A 24,061-nucleotide genomic window follows, 5' to 3' on the forward strand; every position below is an offset into this window, starting at 1 on the left:
TCATCAGGAAGATTACAAACAGTCTTGGATAAGATATTGCCAATTGCAATTAAACCACAACTGGTTGCTTGTATCACATCAAAACACTGACACATCACCGTCTACCAGGGCAAAATTTGGTGGGAAACACATTTGTGATCTTTCACTAGTCATCCCAGCCAGTATGACCGAAGACGTGTTTACCAAGGACGACAGCAGATCTCCTCACGAGATGAGAATCCCATCAATAACACTTGCCCTGTCCCCGAGTTAATTGAAAGAAAATTAACCGACAAAAGTCCTTGCCCGGACTAATCAATTGCTCAGGCGAAAGTGTGAATGGCTATTTGCACACTGTCAAAAGGGCTAGGTTCACAGAAATGATCGCAAGTAATTAAAACTCACACACACACACAAAACAACAAAGTGTGAAATCAAATTCCAGTCCAAAAGTAAACAAGAATGTCCAAAGTGGTGGTGGGCTGTCCTTTTAAACAAACAATCCGGGTGTTACTAATTGTTCATTCCCTGGGGCATGCCATCATCTTGCCAGCTTATCTCTTTCCCATTCACCTTATTTTCAAGAAATATGACCTCGCGCTCAAGAGGTCACTGGGCTCCATCGCCTGCTCGGTGTGTGATAAAGAAAACCTTCCTGTGGCATCACACTATCCTTGTGTGTTTTGTTTTCAGAAAGTAGGTTCCAAATTCCTTTGCTCCAACTTACAAGCGATAATGGGCATCCGAGAAGAAACCTGTTTTGGATGCAGCGTTTGGTGATTTTGTTCTATGTGACAAGTTGATCATCTTGAAAAAACATTTTGATTGTTTCAGCACCACATCCCTAAACTAAACGTTGTATTTGATATGAAACCACTTTTTATCTTGTGGTATAACTATGTTGAAGTCTGTGACCTGCCAACTTACCTCCCACGCGTACTGCGTGTCTTTCACCGTCGTTCTCTCAACGCCGGCAAACGGACCGAACTTCTCCTTCATCATCAGTGGCACCTTGGTGAAAATGCCCAGCCCCGCGCCGGGGATGCGCGACTCCCTGAGTTCAAACTGTTCGGGGAGCACCACGTCCTCGGGGATGTAGACTGGTGGCTGTTCCATGTGATGCGTGTCTTGCTGTGAATGCGTATTGTGAGTCATCGCCTCGTCGTGGTTAAGCGCCGACTCGCCAGCCTCGTACATTTCTTCGTCTTCTATCTCTTCATCTGCTATATACATCAACAAAAAATGGGAAGAATATTAAACTGTGTGCTACACCGGAGTACCTTTCCAACATCAGCTGCCGGTTAATTTCCATAAAAACATCATGTTGAACAAATTTTGTGAAAAATTATGTTAACCTTTTCTTTGGTGCAGTTACATCTACGACATATTAAAACCTTTACATTCTTATCTTAACCTTTCATATTTATCCCTTTCCTATAAAAAGGATTTGCACATTTTTGAAACTGGAAAAAATTCTCGTACAGGATTAAAAAGTTTTTTACCATATGCTTCAATTCCTAAAATATGTAAGTGTCCAATAGGCATTAGCTTCTGAAATATAAATTTTTCCGGACTTTTGTAAAAAGTCTGGATCAGATCCTAAAATTTTCCTTTGAATGGGTTGGCTGTGAAATAGCTGGCCATCTATCCCATCATGCAACTCCAAATCCCATCATGCAGCAGCACACGATCAAAATTTTTTACACACAAAATACTGACTGTATTCATTAATATGCTACATTTGTAACCAGACACCAAGAGCTGCCGTAATTAAATGATCGCTGCTCAAATTGAAAACAACTTTACTCAGAAGATAATTTCAAAAACAATACACTGTATTGTCAATGTGGTTGGTCAAACTACTGGCATTCATTTGGCCACACATTCTGTGAAGTTGAAAGAAAATGAAGTGAAAAAAAAAAAAAGAAATGCTTTTTTAAAACAGACTGTGAGGTCAAGATCTGAAATGCAAATTGCAATATAAAATTCCCTTGCGATACGTTGAAAACATGGCCATCCATTTCACACACTCTACCAAAGTTCTAATTACAACTTAAACATATATATTATGCATACATTGTGAAGGAAACGCGTCACAAGTTCTCAGCTCTGTGAAAATAAGGTTATGGAAAAGGGCTTTCCATTTTAGTGCGGGTGTGTTAATGATTAAAAGCTCCATATCAATCCCTGTCATACACGGAAAAAAACCACCATCAGAGTGTTGGTATTGTAATGCATGATTCAGCTGTATTTGCCAGGGAATAATAATTTACAAGTGCGAATTATATATTAACCCATTAACCCTTTCAATTTTGACATCGCTTGCGTTGTTTTGTGTCATGTCGTTTTGGGATACATTTATATCTCGTGGCGGAGAAAAAGCGGTGTGCAGATACTGTTGTTGACCCGCCATTCAATGTCCAAGTGTCGACGCTAATGGCAGTCGCTGGTCATTATTGTCTGAAGAAGTCGTCCACTTTTGGTCCAATTGAGGAACTAAAATGTTCTATTTGTGGTTACAGCATAGATCATAAGGAAGCCTAGTTTATGATCTTATGAAACCATGTCTACGCAAATGTCAAAGAAATTCTCTCCCAGACACACCTGTAATTTTATCACTTGTAATCTTAAACGTCCACGATGAAAAAATCCCCACGGACAATGACGATGGCTGAGCTTCAAAGATGTCTGTCGGACGATCGTAAGACAAGAAAGTTTAAATATTCAAAGAAAAATTTGTTTGTCTCATCCTGCTGTGTGTGTCAGTCTCACATAGGTTAAAGGTCAACGCATGATCTATCTGCCGCAGAACAAAATCAACAGACAGACATCATAAAAAACTGACACCGTGACAATCAAGTGGGTAGATTTATGTAGATTATACGCTTTGCAAAAAATGGACTCATAAACGTCTATTTACACTTACACTGTTGCCAAGGTTTCATTGCGATTTATACATCCCACACTGAACCAGTGAGTAGACACCGACGGACAGTAAATACTTAGGTCGCTAGAATAAATACTATCATCTTTTTTGCGGCAGCTGAAAAAACTGATTTCCCCTAATTATTATCTGACCTTGGGGTTTTTTTTATTATTTACGGGCCACTTCTCAGGACAACTGGGTGATGAGTTAGGGGCTATTTTTGAAGACAGGAAATTGTGCTGTCCCATGTCCTTCAGTGCAAAAGGCCAGTCACTTTGTCAACAGAAGGAAACGCTGAAAAGCCGACAGGTTTTTCAGTCACCTTTGAGGTGTCAAGTTTCAGGTGTGAAAAATTGTGGAACATTGTAACCGTGTTTCCCTGTATGCTTTTTTTTGCTTTCAAAGGGTGCAGATGATTGGCCGACAATGACATCATCATCCTGAATTTATTGTGGGATCCACCAACCTTTGTTTGTTCAATATAAGGTTCACCAGTGATTTCTGAAGGGACAGCTTTAATTTGGCACAATGGCAAACTTTGGCGGATGCTTTTATCGACAAGGCAGTAACAGAGTCCAAACACAGGAACTCTATGTAGACAATTACGACAAATGGCCGCCCTCTGATTTGTTTGTTTGGTTTTTTTTACACTCTGGCCTCCAGGAACTATTTTCGGTGTTTGGTTCTTTGTCCTTCCAGAATACACTTGAACTTTGTTGGATATGAAGGTGCATTGCTAGGTTCTTACATCATAACTAGAGAGTGAAGAACACACATACAGCTGCAAAGGCTTTTCGAAAAGATGCCCAGCTCAATTTCATTTGTGAACAATTTTCCTTGCGTGATATCTCGCTTTCTACGGCAGTACAGCAATTGTATACACCCTATGCACTGTTTAGACACCCACTGCAACTGATTCAAAATATTGTCCATTCACTCTCCTTGGGTCACCCTTTTCAGCTTACAAACATACCCTATTAACTTCCATTTCGGAAAAAATTTGTCTGTCGTCCACTTTGAGGACCATAAATATCATGGTTGTCTTAACAGCAACCATATGTTACAGCCATCCAGAGGTTTGTATCCTCATAGCACAGTAAAAACATTTGTATCAGATAAAAAGTAATTAGGACATTTTCAAGCATCAATATATCTTCTTTCTTTTTTTTTACAAAAAACTTCAGGAATTGTCATGCTGAAAAATTATTGTAATTTGTACAAATCCTTGGCTGGCCAGTTTCAAAGGAAAATAAGATGTAGGATGAAAATTAGATGTTAGATGTGAGAAGGCCTGCTTTATGTCTGTCTGCAAACTAGCACTGCAGAGCAAAAATCTCCCCCCCCCCTCCTTTTTTTGATTTTTTTAACCACTTAACTAACCCTTTCACTACCAGAACATGGTATGATCAAATTGTTTTCAGTCCGATGGGTTGACCCTCATACAGATAATTGGGAGGGGAGGAGGGTTTGAAAAGGTTAGTTGATGAAATTTATGAAAGGGATGGTTAAAATATCCATATTTTATTGGAGAGCATAGACTCAGCCACCGGGACTAAATCACAGGTTACAACATATTGTGACCAATTATCAGCATTTGGCAGATGCACTACAGTTGGAGAGTGGAGACATATGGAAAATATCATACTAAAACTGTTACAACACCACTTTCATGAAGTGATGGCAATAAATTGTATTCTGAAATGCAAATGAGCAAGGGGATCACAGCAACGGGCAATTAGATCACTTACCCGGCAAAAAGTAAACGACTTTGTCTGACGTTTAATGGGACACTAGCTGTTACTTTTGATAACAATGTCATTATTTTTGTTCAATAAAACCTTTGCTTTTTGCTTACTCTCCTCCCAAAAGTATGAAGAAATAAAAAATGTTAACCTGGCAAACACAACGGATTGCCTACAATGTGGATTTTTTTTAGAAAAATTAATTCTAATATGGGTGAAAATTCAGCTGTCAAAATTTTCATTGGAATATTTGCATATACATAGGTGAGTTGAACATTGGGCATTTTGGCAAAATTTTGAAAGTGAAACTTGAAATCATTTCACTAACAACAACACAAACAATAGAAAATGCATAAAAATTAGAGTTTTTGGAAATTTAAAAAGCTGCGGAAATTGTCCAGAAGACATTAAATGTGCTACCAAGGCAACAGTACGTACTTTAGTGTTACAAAGTACTTCATTGGTAGAATTCAGAGTTCTTCAAAATTCACAAACACTTGTACCCTCAGATGCACTGACACCTACAGGCAGAACCAAGCAAGCCGGCTTTTGATTGGCTTTACCGCAAGACACCAATCCTTCCTTGTACCCTGCCAGCCAATGACTATCAACGTCTTGTACATGCAGCTTAGCCTTGTCCGATGAAAGCTAATCCACTCCTGTTTCAAAATTAATCTGTCTTATTCACAAAACAACATTAGTATGGAATGTTTAGGGTGGAGTAGATGTGACAGGGGTTAACCAGCTGTCAGGCGGCCAACAGAGTTAAATTCTGGCAGGGACATGTTCATCTAGTCCTAATTCATGTCTATCCATGTATACAGCCAGCTTACAGCCCTTCTGCATTTCCTGCGCTTTTTTTTGTTTGCTTGTACACTGCACTGCCTGGGGTTTCTCCGTCGTCCTCAGCGCTGACGTACGGCTGCCAGCCTGGCTGCTGATCTGCCAACTTCATTTCCACGTTCACTAAGAACTATAGCAATTAGTCCCATGGCACAATTCCCACACTCTTTTTAGCATTGAGCACTGCAATTTCCCACGAGGATGTCTGTATACTTTTATATATTTATTATATATATATATATATATATATATATATTATATATATATATATATAGTCGAAACTATTAATGAGAAAAATCACACAACTACATCTGAGTGTCTCTACACTGCAAATTTTTGGGGCTTGAAAAAATGATCCATGTATGTGTGTGTGTGTGTGTGTGTGTGTGTGTGTGTGTGTGTGTGTGTGTGTAAAAAGTGATCTACAAATTCTGACCACCCTTAAACATCAGGTTTTGTCATTATTTCTGTACAATGAATGAAATACTGTATCTTGAGAAGTAGTATGAAGGCCCAGGAGTGACTTGTTTCCTATCTTGTCCAAGTTGAAGGGGCCAAGACAGCAAGAAGAATTTAAAAGGAGGCTGGCATTATTGCACAGACGGATTCATGAAATCTGAAAAGAAATGGTCGTGAAATATAATGCATGCATGCCTTAGGATTATTTGCTAAATTCTTCCCCTCTCAGTCTGCTGCAGTTACACCAATAGCATTGAACTTGATGGTTGAAGCCCGATTCAGGTAGGGCATGATATGATACAGAGAGTAGAAATTGCTGACAATGTCATACATAGTAAACCGAGATGAACTTTTCGAGACATGTATGGAAGCTGACAATGTCATACACAGTAAATCAATGAAGTTTTCTCATAGACTTCTACGAAAGCTCGGAGGCAATTAAGGGAATGGCGGTTGCCGATGTGATACTTGGAACTGGTTGTGTATTATATTTTTGTTTGATAGACAGGGTAAACATGAGCACCCACATCAGCGGTTGTTATGTTATTGCTTTGTTGGGGACACAACTACCACTTTTACCGGTGCAAAATTACAATAAGCAGCATATCACGCTACGTCTAGGGCAGACTGGCTAATTGCAAATGAAATGGAATTTCCACGGCCCTCAGAGCCGCTTTGATGGACAACAAGTTTACAAGTTTTCTGATGGATAGCAAGGGTTACCTGACGCAAAGAAAATTAGGGGTCAAAGGTCGTAATGGGTTTTGCTTGCATGGGGAAACCATGGAGTGTTGTATTCCCTTTCCATTAACAACTCTCCCTTTCCACTGTTTTTTTCCACTCTTTCCCGGTTTATGGAACTGACATTCGGGTGCAGAAATATGGAAAAGTGACATTGTAGCAGTCTCCGTATGGAATTTTGTAAATGATCCACTGAAACAAAGTTTGAGATAATTTTTGTTAGAAAATGTACTCTATGCCAAAATGATGATCCATATGGTTTCACAAACTACAAAATTTCCACTGGTGGGTCAAAAAGTTTGTCATTTTCAAACAAGTTGTTCTCTACACTTTGCAGCAAAATGCTCCGGACAAAACCGCTCTACTATCTCACAATACCCAAGTCATAATTCCTCTACAGAAACAACTATCCTATAATTCAACGATAAAAAAATTCCCTCGTATTTACTTGAACGTAATTGAGGTGTCAAGTTAATTCTGTTTTGAAAACAGGTCACCCCATGGCGAGAACCTGCGTGGAAACACCCTACTCATTTTGCGATGCTCTTTCTTTTTTTTTTCACCACTTTGCCGCGGTGTCATCACGTTCTTGTACAAGGGGAAACCCACACACACTTCCCCTTTGTTCGTTTTCTAAACCGTCTCCCTCCCATCAATAATACTCATCACACACTATCAATTAGCCGCTACTACTTTCTACAAGCTCCTGCCGAACACAAAAGGAGCGCAAAACGAACATGTGTTTAATGATTTTTATGATGACGCTTTTTGCTTTATCAGAATATAGATTTTTTTTTCATAATACAGAAAAAAGCACATAAAAAATCAATTTTCTATGAAAGCAAAAAACGCTTCAAAATACATGGTGCCTCTGAGGTATGTATCAATTTTGGATTCTCGAAGAAAACTTCCAGATTAAATATTTTGAAAATCAGCCTTAGGTATTACTCATCTTGGGTCGAGAAATCAGTGTCGACAGGATTCAAGTGGTAAATTTTGCACAGGGAGTGTGTCATCCGCTTGGATTTTTTGGTTTGTGCTAGTAACAGCGACATATTAAAGATACCCCCAAAATGAGCAAGAAGACATTTGAAATTTTCCTTTTGGATCGATAAAAACTACTGGCAAACTCAATGATGCAACTCATCTTGTTTGGCAAAGAATAAAATGCTGGCTTGCGGTTAAAATCACAGAGGACGTGAAAAGTGTAGTCAAAAGTCATATTTGTGGATATTTTACTTTTTGGAAGGATTTGATTTATGACAGCTTCTCTACTTCAGTGTCACAAATCAACACTTTCAAACCCCCCTCCTCCCCCCCCCCCCAAATCACCTCCCTTCCCTGTCCTTATTCTAAACAACCTGGATTAAAATCAGTAGGTTCAATCAAAGTCTCACAAATTTTAGGTAAACTTACTTTTCCTACTTAAAGAACATTCTGTTTGGTCTAAAGACCCAATTTAGGTCTATGAATTCAATGAAAACTCTCGTTAAAATTTACAAAACTGTTGACAGCGTGCACATAAATTTGTTTGCAAATTCAAAAAACAGAGACAACGGCCATACAGAATGCCACACGTAAATCTATATATCTGTATGCCATAAATACAAACAGACACCCTCACAAATTTCACAATTTATTTCACAGCTACCGGTCCCAGTGATATAGTGATACATTAAAACCAAATGTAACACAGTGTCACAGCGGTAGGACCAGCTGCCCCACTACATTTGTTTTTGCAGCCAGCTGTGGACCAAGGTCAGAGGTCAGAGCTGTCACAGAAGTTCAAGTAACAGAGAGTGAATCAGACACTGTCCTTCCATGTAAGTCTTTTGTCACACTTGAAATTTCCAGAAGACAGGAAGGTTACATATTGACTTTTGTATTCAAAAGAAAATGTTGATGCACTACTAAAAGTGTCAAGGAACTCAAATATCAACATGATATGCACACTTTCCATCACTTATTTTTCGATAAATCTTTTTTCATATCTTTCAAAAGAGAAATGTATTATCGTCACATATAAAAAAACACTTGTAATAATAAATATGGTGTTTTTTCAATTCGATTATTTGTTTTTGCATGATTGCAGAGCTCTGATTGCTCTAATTTACTTTTCAATATTTGAAAGGTATTTTGATTACAGATCCAGAAAAATCTATCCCTCACTTATCGTAATAAACTTATACTAAATCAAGTTACGCCACACAAGGAAGCCCCTTCATTTTGTTTTTATCTAAGAATTAGTTTCAGAGAAGAAACCACAGTAACAAATGTCCACGTGCAATGACAGTGATATACAGGGCACACTTCATTTTTCTCTCTTAAGTTTCTGTATACCTGACAATTCAGCGAACGTTTCACTGTCTTTGGATAATGAGGGCAAAACTCATTCAAGAGTTGTCCACCTATAGATAGGACAAGATAAACCATCAAGAATCTCTCAGTGGAAGAAAGTATCAGGCCTGACTATCTGAAACCACGTCTTGAAACAATGGGAGTTTCCTCTGTCGTATGACTGGTAGCTTGTATGCCCACATGACTACAATCAGAAACAACCGCAGATCACTGTGTTAATTCAAAAGTTGTCAATAACTCGGGCACTGACAAATCCTATCATTAATAGGGTTCATTCGGCAGAGCACCGAAAAACGTGAACTTTCTCCCACGAGACCCGCCATGTCCTCATGTAACCTCTGACCCAACCAGTCCATGTTGTCTTAACTCACCAGCCTCTTGGTCCAGCAGGACCACCTACGGATCAAGCATGTCCGCACCTAACACAGGTATGACATATTTTGTCAGGAATTCGATAGTCTGGTCCCACTGGAGACATCTCCTGTTTTGTTGAGAGCCGTAACCCCATCCTGAATTCATTCAAAGAAAACCACCGGCAATCACTATCAGGTGATATCTGTAACAATCATGGCGAACTGTCACCACCTCTTGTTCTGGACGCCAAGGTACAAAAACATGTTTTCACAGAACACAACAACTTTTGTCGTTTCTTCTCTTCAAATCTACTCTCAAACTCACCATGCCGCAGAAGTGATCTCCTATCTCCTCCTTCCCAGGTATTAAACAGACAAAAACAGGAAAATAAATAATGACCTACCAACCTGTCCCGGCACAGAGTTCATCCGAAAGAAAAATGGCAGGAAGGAGATTATCCTACACTCAACAAAATCTGCGCAAAAAGTGAGCTTTTGTTTACTACGCCTCCACTTCTTTTGACCTTCAAGTCACTTTTCTTCACTCCGAGCTTTCTTCCCAGAATATCAAGTTTCGGATCTTCTGTGCAGTCGAAAATCCTCAGGCTAAGGTGACAGAGGTTGTGGCTGGAATTCCACGAACAGATAACAGTATCTTGCAGAGTTAAGATCTCATTACCTCTGAGACACTTTTCCCGCCAAAAAAAATTCTGATCAAATTTCATCGGATTTCAAAAACATATTGAATAATTTATTCTCCATTTTGGGCCAAGCGTCGCTTTGAGGTGCTTCGCATTTCGGCCGGTGCGTAGATACTGCGTGGTTTCCATGGAAATTGGGCCGAAATCGCTTCAAAGCAGAGCAAAAGCGTGTCCTCAGATGGTCAGAGCTGTCAACTGCCGTATGGGTGATAAAGACAAGATGTTCTCTGACTGTCTTTAACTAGCACCACATTTGCTTAATTGACAAGATACTTAAAGCCGGATCAGATCTTGGAGACCATCTCTCAACATGGTTCTGGAATGTTGAGGGTCTGGCCTGGTCACTTAGGACAGAGAGGGGGATTTTTCCGTGCTCAATTCCCTAAAAAAAATAAAAATTTACCTCAAAACACAGGAACTGGAAAAAAGAAAGCTTGAATCTTACAGCTGGCATAGCTTTAATTCCACAGTCCACTCTTCAAAACTTTTTCCCCTACACCCTCCCTAACACAGGTTCAGTGATCCCTCCCGGTAACGTCTGGCGACCGATTTTAACAGCCGGAAATACTCATCCAGCAGATTCCCCAAAGAGCAGAATTCCGATTGTACAAAGTAAAGATAAATATCCACCAAGGAAGACATGCCAAACAGCATATTTGATCTCATACACATGCCTATTTTAGTCGCTTTTCCTCTCAGCTAAAAATACACCAACTTATACATCTTTATCTCTTCGGAATGCCACCATACTTCTTCCGTTATCTGTGCCTTACTCATCCCAAAACTTTTACTCTGGACAGCAAGTACCATTGTGCGTCACTCTTCCTTAAGCCGACTACTTCAGCTTCTAAGCTGTTGACCTTGGCAATCTAACTTCGTGTGCACAAACAAGGTTACTTCAATCAAAATCAAGACTAAATAAATGAAAGGGGAGCTTATCCAAGGTTCAAAAGTTTCCATCCAAATAATGATAAGTCACAGAACGCTAGTCCCTCTTCCCTTCAATTACCAGGTTTTCAAAAACAAATTACTTTCTCTAATAATTTAACTGTATTTTTTGTTTTACTGACTGCGACCACATTAAGAGTAATTTATTTGGGAACGCTTCATACAATAGCCTCCTTTCATAAATTGATACAATGACTGGTATCCAGAAAATGTATCAAAACATTCCACTGTGATCAACTGAATTACCAACACAAACCATTAAATAGCTGGATATTACAGGGGTGGCAATCATTCAGCCATGTCTCTTCCTGTCTGTCTCTTTGTTTTGCTTTTACTCGTCTTTCTTTCTTTCTCTCCCCTTATATATATATATATATATATATATATATATATATATATATATATATATATATATATATATATATATATATATATATATATATATATATATATATATATATATATATATATATATGTGTGTGTGTGTATGTGTGTGTGTGTGTATGTGTGCCCCTCTATATGTATAGATCACTCACACACATATATCATATGTATACATGATATATATGATATATGTGAGTGTGATCTATCCATATAGAGGGGACAAGGGAATATATATATATATATATATATATATATATATATATATATATATATATATATATATATATATATATATATATATATATATATATCGCATGTACACAAGGAAATACCCCAACCCCAAAGATTCTATCTCTATTCACATATCTGCTGGGTCTGCTCTGTACATCTGCCTGTTTCAACAATATTCGTCTGCCTTTTTCTACCTGTCACCTTTCTCTAAAGAGAGTCTATCAGTCAAATACCATCCTCCAAACCATTTTTACCTCCATGTATCAGTACACAGCAGATTAAAATTCCTACTTTCAGTAACAACACTCTCCCTCTCAAACATGAAAAACCACAAATTGAATCCAGCAGTTGCTACATCCCCGTACATCGAATGATGACATCAGTCACGGCTCTGGTTTTTTTTATTTCTGCTTAATTTCCACGTCCCAAATACCTTTAACCTGAAACACACAGTCGCTAAAACAGAATTGTCACTCAGTAAAAGAGAGTGCTTTCAATTTTTTTTCCCCACTTTAACTCTACATCGGCTATCACAGACACGAAAAGTCGCAAATTGAATTCGCTCGTTGCTGGCAGAACACTTTTCACGGACAAAAAACGATCTGACTGATTCCATTGACGATCTTGATACAGGTGATTCCGGAGATGGCCCCGAGCTAGAATTTAGAACTTTACTTTCATGTATTCCATCATCGTGTTTTAACATGAAGCAAAAATGGCATGGCCCCGAGTAGCAATATATAGATAATTAGATATTGGGATCCTGAACATTCTTAGCTTCAGGGACTGCGAAAAAAAATCTCTAGAAGCCAGTCAAAAATGCTCATGTACGTATTATCTGGCAATTGCAGATATTCTAAAACCATATCCATTATCGAATCAAAAACCAGAATTTAATCATCGGATATTTATTATTTTTCCACCTGGGCCTTGAATAATGTTTTTCCAATCAGCGTTACGACTCTCATTACAGCAGATGTTCTTTTCTCTCTGTCTTTTTTTTTTTTTTTCCGCCTTGCCTAGACACAAAGATATCATCTACCTGGTAATAAACCACATTTTCAGCTTAATTCGTCGTAAAATGATGGCCTCGGGATGAATCAGTTGACTACAAGCTGAGCTGATGTGGACATGTCAACAGCCAGTCTGAGGCAATGGCAAAGCCTTTACCACTTTTGTGATAACGCAATAATAGCTGTCCCTGAGTCGATGCCGTTTGACTCTAAACCTGAAGCCTGCACCGTTTAAAAGGCTTCAAAATTCATTAACATTTTCACAGACACCTCCTGAGAATTAACTTCTTAAAAGGATGAGTATGTTGTGCTATTTTGATTTAACTTTCTTCAACTGGCATTAAAAATGTCATCCACTGCTTGGCTTTCTTCTCTGAGAAAAATTAACAAGAGAAATTCTAGACTGTGCTCAAGACGTTATATAACGCAAAATGACAGAGAGCAAACTACGTCTGCAAGACCCTTAAAACTGTGGCCACAGTCAGAATTATCTTGTTCACATTGGCAACCCAACTGAAATTTGGGCCGACGCAAAATAATTGTCCTTTTGGAATTAAATTTGGTCCGTGTCCACACTTACCGGTACCAGAATTAGGGCCGACGTAACTTTACCTTCCTTTGTGACCTCTGACCTGTCAAAGTTCAAAATGGCGCATTTGAATATGGCACGTTGTTTCTACTGTTCATGATTTTCCTGTGTTTTTACGCACAAGAAGGGCAAATATGACTACCACTCACCCTTTTAATCATCGGAGAGATCTTCACCATTTATTGGATGAGCATATGGTATATATAAGACCGCGGTGGAGAAATAACCAGTGCGCGGCATTTTTGACATGCCTCTCTAGTCTATTACGTGCACTGTGGAATCGAATGACATGGTCTCGTTTGCGGAACAAAGGTTGGTGGGAAGTTCAGCGTACATGGGATGATATTAAAATGTAAAGACTGGATTGAAAACTTTCGATAGGTGTAAACTTTAGTTTCAAACGTCGTTTGTTTTGTGCGAATAGTGTGACTAGTTCAACTTCGATCCATAGCGGAGGCCTGGTCAACTGGGACCAGGGCCGACGTAACGTGTCCACACTGGCGATTTGCGTCGGACCAAATTTTGCGTCGGCCCTGAGTCGGCCCTGAACCCCCCCTTCTAACCGGGACCAAACTGAGTCGGCCCAGGGCCGACTCAGCGTGTCCACATTGGTTTTTTACGTCGGCCCCGGCCCTGGTCGGGACCTGGGCCGACGCAAAGTCGTCAGTCTGAACGTACCACTCATCTATATTGGTATTGTTGCATTTTCACAATGAATATAGTTACATTGTTAATACTTCTCTCACTTTGCCACACTGGAAAAAAATAAATCATGAGGTGTGTTTATAGCTCCCTCAATCTTTCTTTTTAGTGTGTGAACATTATTTTAATTGTTATACATATTCATTACATGGCCATTATATCAACATTATTTCGTGTCATTTATTCATCATATGGGCATCATTTTGGCATGTTAATATAAACCCATTATTTCATGACCTCTGGGGGTTGATACATGTTTGCGACGGTGGACACTCCATTTAAAGTGTTTCCCACTATTTCTATTCATACGTTTTAAATAATTAAGTATAACTGAATTTAGTGGAATGTTTATGGTCCTTTTTTTAGAGTTTTATGTCATGTCAGAAAGAACATAGTTTATTGGTCAATTCAGGTAGTAATCTGATCTGAACTTTCATTTTCAACCTTGTGAAGATTTCATCTGACCAGGAAAGTACCATGAAGCCCTTGTATTTGTATGTCGATCATTACCTTTTTTGTTTTCATATTGATGCAATTCTTTTTCAATGGCTTAAATATCTGTACGAGTTATCAGATATCCCTTGATACTGCAGTTGGGTAAAATCTGGGGAATAGTTGCAACTGTGGACACCAAGTTCGACTCTGAACTTGAAGCAAGAGCCCATCATATATCAACAAACTCAATGTCTTTGGACACAATGACAAGTCTGCAATATCAATACTTGATGTTTTCAAATTAAATATCTACAGACTATGGATACATAAAATGGAAAAAAGTAAATGATATTCCTTGTCCAGTTTTAGCAACCACTGGGACCCAATAGAATTCCCTCTTTCATAAAACATGTGATTTATGTACCATGATCACTGATTGGTTGTCACTCTCGACAGTTGTTTTTCACACAAATTAAGGTAACCTTTTTCAAATAATACAGTAATATTAAATATCTACAGACTATGGATACATAAAATGGAAAAAAGTAAATGATATTCCTTGTCCAGTTTTAGCAACCACTGGGACCCAATAAAATTCCCTCTTTCATAAAACAACATGTGATTTATGTACCACGATCACTGATTGGTTGTCACTCTCCACACAGTTGTTTTTCACACAAATCATGGTAACCTTTTCAAAATAATACAGTAATATTATTCAAGGGCTATTTGTCATCTTCCACAACTTAGTTAATGTTCTCTCTCAAAAAGAGTGATAATCATAAATTGCCCAGGTGAATTCAGTATAATTCCAACACTCTCTTGCTGGGCAAACTGAGTCAAAGAAGAATCATTTTATATGATTTCATATGTCATCCATTCAATTCCAGTCAGTAGGTCTAATATTGATGTCACATTTTTTTCTAAATATCCACTTAAATTAATATCAAAACAGTTGTATTCTGGTTAAATTTGGGTAGTTTTCTTAGTGTGTTTCTGTTTGGCTGAAAAACTGATGTCCACAATGTCCAATTTAACCCTTTGAGGGCTGGAATTTTTCCCACCAATATTTTAGTGCAACATTTTACAAAAATTTTAAGAATTTTTAGTATTTTTTTGATGATTTTGGACCGAATGGGCATCACATTTCCTAGGCTACAATTTTTTTAGCAAAATTTGGCATATTTTATGAAGGCAACAAAAATTGACTGTGGCACTCAAAGGGTTAAGAGAAACTGTTTCAAGTCATGTTCACAAACATAACATAAAACTTGTAAAAAAAAAAGACGATAAAAAAAAGAACAGGGATGGGCGATCAGAAATTAAGAACAGGAAAGTTCTTGACTGAGAAAGACAAAAACTGACAGGTTCTTAAACCTCAGTAGTAAAATGTTTTATGTGGCCTGTTGTCTGACTTAAGAGCTTAGTCAGAGAGAGACAGCAGTTTGGATTCCCACAGGACCAAGGAGAAAGCGATCTTCAATGGTGACTCTTCACTATTCATATTGAACGGTTATACAAACCGTTTCTCTGCTCAACAGACTTTCCGATCAATGAGCCCATAATTAGACCAGAAGCGACTGGGCTATGCAAACTTTTACCTACAGTCACAATGAAAATTTGTCGATATATGCCTTGGATTTTGAAATTATCTAGAGAACTGTAGTATCAGAAGAGTTGACTTTTCCCTTCAGGGAGGTGGGGGAATGTTTTGTAAATTTGTGTGTATATTTCTTGGATTTTGAAATTCTCTAGAGAGCCACCTTCAGATAAAGAGTTCCTTAAGCCGTTATAAAGAGGGGAACATTTTGTAACCCAAATTATTTTCCTAACGTGGGGTACATTTATGTTTATACAACAAAGCTCAGTGTTTATAGTCTTATGCTTATATGGTCAACTTTACTTTCAAATCAAAACTCACCACAACCAAAAAGTGCTTTGGAAATTTTGAAGTTGGCAATTCGCAAAACAAAATTGATGAAAAAACAAGGAAAGTTACCAGTTTTTTTTATTTCATCAAGCAAAGTTGAATACCTTCAAGGAAAATACAATATCATAATGCACAAAATGAGACCAAATAATTTATGGGAATTTTTATTTTGTCACAACTTTCATTATTTGGTTAGTAGTTTACACATAAAATTTATGGACGTAGATGTAAATGTACACAATTTGAATTCTGACCTTTTTAAATTTACACAGATGATTAAAAAGCATACGGCATATTCAAAAATTATGTTTTCACTGGAAAATTGACAAACATTATAAAAATACACTCGCAAATTACATCTTTGTTTTCTCTCGGTCCGGCCAATAATTCCAGACGGAACTGAAAACATGAAAAGGCAAAAATGGTATACAGCTGCTGTTATTTCGAAGAAAAGAACACTTTGAAATAGTCACAGAAACTACAGGAGAGTATGACGATGTGACCGCAGCAAGAAACAAAAAATTTGGTGGACAAATTTGAAAGATAAACCGCACATGTTCTTCTTAAGCGGTACGGTTTTGTGGGGAATGATCTGTTTGTAAAGTAATCCCCTCCGACTAGAACCCTTAATTTTTTTTAATCTCTGCCTTGGTGTCTAAAGTAATGAACTTTTCGTGAATCAAATTGGCCTGTCAATTCTAATAAAACCGCTAATTCGATACGAGCGAAACGTCTAATTTAACCTGTTGTTTAGCGTATGATATTCAGGATAATCATATTCTTTAGAATTTTGGACGATTAAACAAACAGCACACAGGCATCATCTAAATTTCATCAATTGCAACCAGAAGACGTCAGATTAACGCACTGATATCGACATGATTTGACATGTCTCCTGACAGCCTGTATAAAATTATATCGCACGGTCCGGTCAGTAGAGTTATGAAATTACCAACAACTGACAAATCCATTGTTATTGACTGCCACGGCTCAAAACCCTTCCCTACCCACCTGTCAATTTGCACCAATTTACACCGTTAAACTTCTTAATACTCCAACCCTCTCCATTCTACCACTAACCGCATTGTATACACACCATTTTTTCGTATTCAAAAACACAAATTATCATGAATAGAGAACATAAAAATTAAACTTGACATTTTTTAGAGTTCCTTGGGGCAAAAAATGGCCTGCTTTCTTTGACATCTTGATGAAAATTACAACCTACAAGGCTCCACCGATGGAGGAAATTTTCACAAAATTGGCAGCAACAATATTGATAGAAATTTGAACATTTTTAAGCGGAGACCATACAACAAGGTCAAGTGCACTCCTTCATCCTTGTACAAGATGTTAAAATTTATTGTAATTTTATTGAAGAAATGTGACATAAATATATATATATATATATATATATAATATATATATATATATATATATATATATATATATATATATATATATATATATATATATATAAATATATATATACATACATACACACACACACTCATACATAAATACATATATAATTCACTGACACATTTCTTATTTAAGAAATTTTGCAATATTTGAACAAGAATTGACACTGTGTGCATGTATTTGGATATTCAATATTTATGCACTCTCTACCAGTGCAAAGTGAATATTTTTTGCTTCGCTAACATCTTAGTCAACAATCTAACACTCATATCCATCACATGAATTCAATCAACACACATTAGCATAATGAACTTCTGTCTCTTTCCCAGGAATCCAAAACCAACAGCTAAAGTGAGTCAAAAAAAAAGCAGGTTGTTTTCTCGACATTCAATATCCACGTCCCTGACTGTCTGTCTCTGTCTCTCTCTCGCTTCAAGATAGCAAGTCCCACCGTAGCAACATCCACTAACGTTCCACAAATGCTATTGTCATAGGTATTTTGTAACAACTTTCCACCACTATGACACCATCTCACCCCCTCCTGACACCCTCTAACCCTCTCACACTCCTCTCATCTCTCACCTTCCCCCCCCCACCGAAACTCTGTATAGACTAACCTAACTTTGAGTGCTCTAATTTTTCCCACCAAAATTTTTGTGCAACATTTTACGAATTTTTATGAATTTGTCCGCAATTTTTTGATAATTTTGGACCCAATGGACATTACATATTATTGCTTATAGTTTTTAATCAAAATTCTGGCAAAAGTCTGAAAAAATGACAGGGTTAAGTATTTTATTAAGGTCACAAAAATTGACTTTGGCGTCCAAAGGGTTAATGACATCAGTGGGGTTCTCTAAATATTGATACCAAAGGGCTGAATTTAATTTTTGGAACAACTAACACCAATTCACAACTTCAAAAGTCTTATTTACAAACACTTATAAAACTTTCATATATTTTTTTATTTTCAGAAGGCGAGGAAATGACCTTGCGTGTTGGACAATGCTGTGAAGTATTTGCATACAGCGAAGTTTACACGACACAAACAAGGGCATCTCTTGACCTGGTCGGCAGCCAAGCACAACAATTCGCTATCTCTGTATGCTATTGACAATGTTTTCAAAATGTAAATAGATCCCTGAGGAGAGTGTCTATTTTCATTCTGATAAATTATCTCTTTGAACACACGCTACCTCCCCAAAAACTGTGGAGCCGCGGGTCCTGGAAGCGGTGAAAACGACCAAATTTCTTTTATATCAGTACACGAACTAAGATGATAATCATATTGATAGAGCGTGTGAATGGAAGACACAGAGGGGGAAAGTGGAGTTTACTGATGGGACACTCTATCAGAAGTGAGAGATGTCTGTATGCGGCGATGTGATATTCAAAATTGTCAATATTTACAATTGAAATGAAACGGTCCTCTGTTCTCCATTACAAGTACAGCACACACAGATAGATTTGTATCTAATGTGCCGCACCCTGAAAAAAGGAACTGGTATGTCACTCAAAGCAATTCATTTTACCAGTTTTTGCAAAAGGCATTCTGGACGCAGCAGTCTTTATTAGATCAGTTCTGGGTCCCCTACAGCAAAAATATCCATCATCTACAGCATTTCGATTATGAAAAAATCATAATGACTATGATGCACTTACATCAAGACTGCAAATATGAACGGAAATATGATCTAAGGGGTTGAAACTTTATCTAATAATTTACTCAAAATATGCACTCAAACCTCCCGAATATTATCAAATTATGAACCCTTGTTGTGTCTATGTTAACACAAAAAATTAGGAGATTCTCAAATTTTTTGATTGATTTGGTAAATTTCATGCATAATTTACCATAGTTGCAGCTGACATGACGCTCAGATATGTTGAAACAGGTCCTCTGTTTTGTTAAACGAATATTAATGGCCGCCAGTACATTATGCAAAGTGGATTGCAATAATCAGAGCTGACATCCCATTTTGTTTGTTCTTTTTTTATTTTCTCAAACGTTTCTGATTTTCATGCAAAGTTTGTTGTTTCTACCCAAGTGGCAATATAGCCTTCTTATACTGTGTAGCATAACAACAATTCTGTTAGTTTTCCATACTGAATGAGTTCAAATTTTCAAAATCAATTTTTGTATTGCAACACTTCCTTTTTTCAGAAAATTCAGCAAAACCATAAAAGTTATGAATTATTGGGAAGCCAATAACTATATTGTAAATGCATGAATATAGAAATTATTTGCTACACACAATTTTTAATCGTTTCGTCTTTAGCTTGCATAAAACAGAAGTTGAATAATTCAGTCACCAATTTTGTTGCCCCTTGTTGGCAAAAATTGACATAAAATTGCCATACAAAATACGTAAAAAAAAACCATACTATATTATCCCAGAAGTATTACTAAGTGACATAAACGCCACAATTTACGAGCACAAAACTATAGGAAATAGCAGGAAGCTAATAGCATGTAACTTTAGGCATAATTTTCCTATTACAGATGTCAAAATGTCTTATCATGCCTCGCTCACTGTTCCAAATTTGTTCAACTGGAATTCAGAAGTGTTTAGTAAATTATTTTGAATTAGTCTGGAATTTGAGACAGCTTTAAGGGTGACAACTACACATGTATTCGTATCTTGAATTATTTTTTTCAGTACATTATTATTATCGTTATTATTATTACACAAGTTTTGTGTTTTTTGTTTTTTCATTCATGACACATCAAGCGCTCTTGAACTCTGGGACAATGGGAATCTAGGATCTAAACTTGTCTAAATAAAGATCTGAAGTGAACTTGCTGAAGCACTTGAACTTTTCATTTTAAACAGAAAAGTCTTCCCAGGGGGAAAAAAATAGAAAATGAGAGATATGAGAAAGACTGGATTAGGTTGGTGGTTGAGATACACACACACAGAACACCCAAGCAGACATGTACAGCCCATAAAGTTGGACAATGAGCTAAAACAAACAGTATCAATGTTTGGCAAACACAAGACATAAATGATGTCAGATTGTGGACTGAAAGACCTCAAAACTGATAGCAGCCACTATTTTAAAGAGATGAGTTCATTGGTTGGTTTTGGTTCGATCATAACTCACCACTGTCATTCGCAGGGGCCTTGGACCAGCAGGCAAACAAACGGTTTCTCGCACGGTCATTACAACTAGCCGCAAACTGCTATACCTGTTGAGTATACGACCCCCCCCTGACCTCTGCTAAATTATATTTTAAAGGGCAAATTTACTCAAAACGCCGCTGTTACAATTTATAATTTCTCAAAGACCTCTGCTGACCTTTGACCTCAAACAATCATAAAATACCCTGTGACCTTAATCCTATACAATTTTATTTCGAAAAAAAATTGTGCAAATGGTGACTTAATGTTAAAAATAAAAATTTTACTGGTTCTGTTATCTTTCAAATAAACTTTGTTGTGGTGGATTGTATTCTATTAAGCTTATCTGATTGGTGTTTCCCTCTTTGTAGTTGCAAAGTTTTATTCAAAACGGCATGATTTTGAAAAATGGCTGATGACTACCAGCTAATCCAAACTCCTGAGATGTCTTTGCCCTACCAAGTATATATACTTGATGAACACGTTACACTGCCGAAGGCCACAACTTCTTTTATCAACCTTCCCCTTTTAAAATCGCACCGAGGGATTGAAAAGAATTTTTTTTAAAAGAAGAAAGAAAGAGAATTAAACGCTATGGACCGAGCCGAGAGAGAAGTGAAATAGATGACAGTGGGATGCCCGGGGAGAGATAGATACCTATGTAGTGGGATTAGCACTCTAAGCCGTGGCCTTATTGTTCATTCAATTCTAGACATCTGCTCCTTTGTAAAGTCTTGCCTATAGGGGCATTGTGATGGTTTTGTCGGGATCATCCTTACATACTGTCGACGCAGGGAACAAAAAGTCAGCCTTCGCCAGCAAACATCTGGCCATGTATTTTTCTCTTTTCTGTTCTTTTTTTTCTCCCCCGCTCTCTAATATGTTATATCTGATATTTGCAGAAAAGATAAATTCGGGCTGGAATTAATCTGCTGTCATTGAGGATTTGGGGATGAAATGTGAAAATCAAACAGGCAGCCATATTTTCGATGAGTTTGGGCACTGAGATATAATGCATCCAATGTGTGATGGCAAGTCAATAATGCGGCTTGAAGACGATCAATCGTTCAGATATGTCAGCTGGTCTGATCTCATACAAAGAGAAACTGACAAAACAGATAAGACGACAAAATTTAAATACATTTTGCAAAAAATCAGATGCAAACTACCATTAGCAGAAACACGTTGAAAAGAATTCAAAATGAGCAACTTGAAGTCTTGCCTCCAAAAGCCTAGCCAAGTCACAGTCCCTCCGCGGAGGAACTATGACCCCGTGAAAAAATTACTCCACTGAGAAAATCCTGTCAAATATGTGACTGGGAGCTCCATCCGGTGTCTAATTTTTTTGTCTTTTACTCCCTAATCCTTTTTCAAAACAGAAGCCAGTGGACTTACAGCTTGACTCTAAATCCCACAGTTGACATTAAAATCCCAAAAAAATGTACATGAGCAAGTTCTCTCAGCATGCTCACTCGTTGTCAACAGGTATTTTCTCAGACTTGACTGAAAAAAAAAATTCCATTCCCACAATGCCACTTGAGCAGAAAATACCATCCACGTACTCAAATATCGGTGATGGACTCTTCTTAAATTTATGCCAATCAATGGATGCTTTGTGGCAAGGGAAGGTAAAAGAACCACGGAAAGCATTATGGAGAAGTGAAAAATTCCGCAATATGAACTCGTTTTAAATTCTCTACGTATCACTGGTCGCCAGTGAACTTTTCCTGCTCTGCCCCGTACTGGCAGACAACACATAGGGGCTATTAGTATCTGACCATTTTATCTCTGTGATTAGCTTCCTGTTGACTTGTTCGACACATCTTACATAGGAAGAAGATGTGAAGTACCAACCCACTTTATCCTCTTATCAGCAGGCCCATCTGATGTCGAACACACCCAGGTTAACCAGCAGATAACTATTTAATGCATCTGGATGAAGTTTTTCTAATCTATTCACACTGGCTCCTTGAACACGTCTGACTCTGTCTTCCTGTGTATTCTTGTGTCTAATTCGCCACCGTTTCAGCGTTGGCATGCTGTGACTCCGATTTAAGTATCAAAATTTAACATCTCCACGGCAACGTGGGCCGAACAAAACCTGGGAGAGTGGACTAAATAGAAACGTCCCTTCCCGGGCAAAGTGACGCTTTCACGGAAGATAATGTTCTAAAAGCATCCCTCTGTCCCCGATAAAGCTTTCTCTGGTCGCTTGATTGCCGTAACAAGCACTTAAATTGAATCAGAAGAAGTCCTTTAAGCTATGATTGATAGGCGAGTACGTCCCTGTGGCAGACCAGCGCTAAATAGAAGACCATTCAATAGCTTGATGAGGAGGCACTATTACTCCAATATCATCTACACATTCATTTTAATAAAACCTGACCAAGACATATGCGATAGAGTAATTCAATCAATTATATACATAATACTCGGTTTACTTTGGAATACGCGGAGAGTTTCCAATCTGCCCAATGCTCTTGTCAGGGAGTGATATTTTTTCATTAGCCTGACATGCATCCCATCAACATGGAGAGGATTCTTGGCGCACACACATGCACCCTCTGTTGTCATGGCGTATTTGCATGCGCAAACAAACTGTTATCACCTTACGATATATTTGGTGTAATTAATGAAGTCTTCCCTCATTCAGATGCGCTGATTGTCTCGGTTAAACAATCAACAGGGAGATAACAGACTTGGGGGCCAACCCCCCCCCCCACCTTTGGAGAAATCACTAATGCAAATAGTCCCCCCTTTTCAGAGATCCTTTCACAGAAAAATATGTTTGGTGCTTCTCCCATTTTGTGGTTGGTTTGTTTTTTCGGCTATTTAAACAGCTGAACTGTCCTGCCAAACAAAAAAGAAAAGGGATCTTTTGTCTGCGCCACTTCTCCTTGCAAAAAAACGGCTCCTCTGTCAGCAAACAGCAGTGGGCATCTATGCATGTAGTTCGTGCTACGTTAGATTTCTAAGGTGCTCGTCATTGAGAGCGATAAATGAAAAAATCCTTCGCATTCTTGTCGCCAATAGCCGGTCAACAAACATGATAGCCAGGCTCCGACTCAGATGCACTGAACTGCACATCTCCGCCTGCGTGTGATAGTTTTACTGATCAAACATTACAACGAACTGGGAAAAAAAAAACAGTCGAGGACAGAAATCTCTGTTCTGTTTTACTTG

The 24,061-nt window shown here is 37.9% G+C and overlaps 1 protein-coding gene across 1 annotated transcript in view; it reads right to left on the reverse strand.

Moving 5' to 3' along the window:
- Positions 1–24,061, reverse strand: part of LOC139136898 (histone-lysine N-methyltransferase MECOM-like) — a 120,579-nt gene that overhangs the window by 90,676 nt on the left and 5,842 nt on the right. Inside the window, 1 exon segment of the mRNA XM_070704744.1 lies at positions 907–1,202. Coding sequence (XP_070560845.1) covers positions 907–1,202 — 296 coding nt within the window.

Source organism: Ptychodera flava, chromosome 7, assembly GCF_041260155.1.
Source record: "Ptychodera flava strain L36383 chromosome 7, AS_Pfla_20210202, whole genome shotgun sequence".
In the NCBI taxonomy this organism is placed as follows: domain Eukaryota; kingdom Metazoa; phylum Hemichordata; class Enteropneusta; family Ptychoderidae; genus Ptychodera; species Ptychodera flava.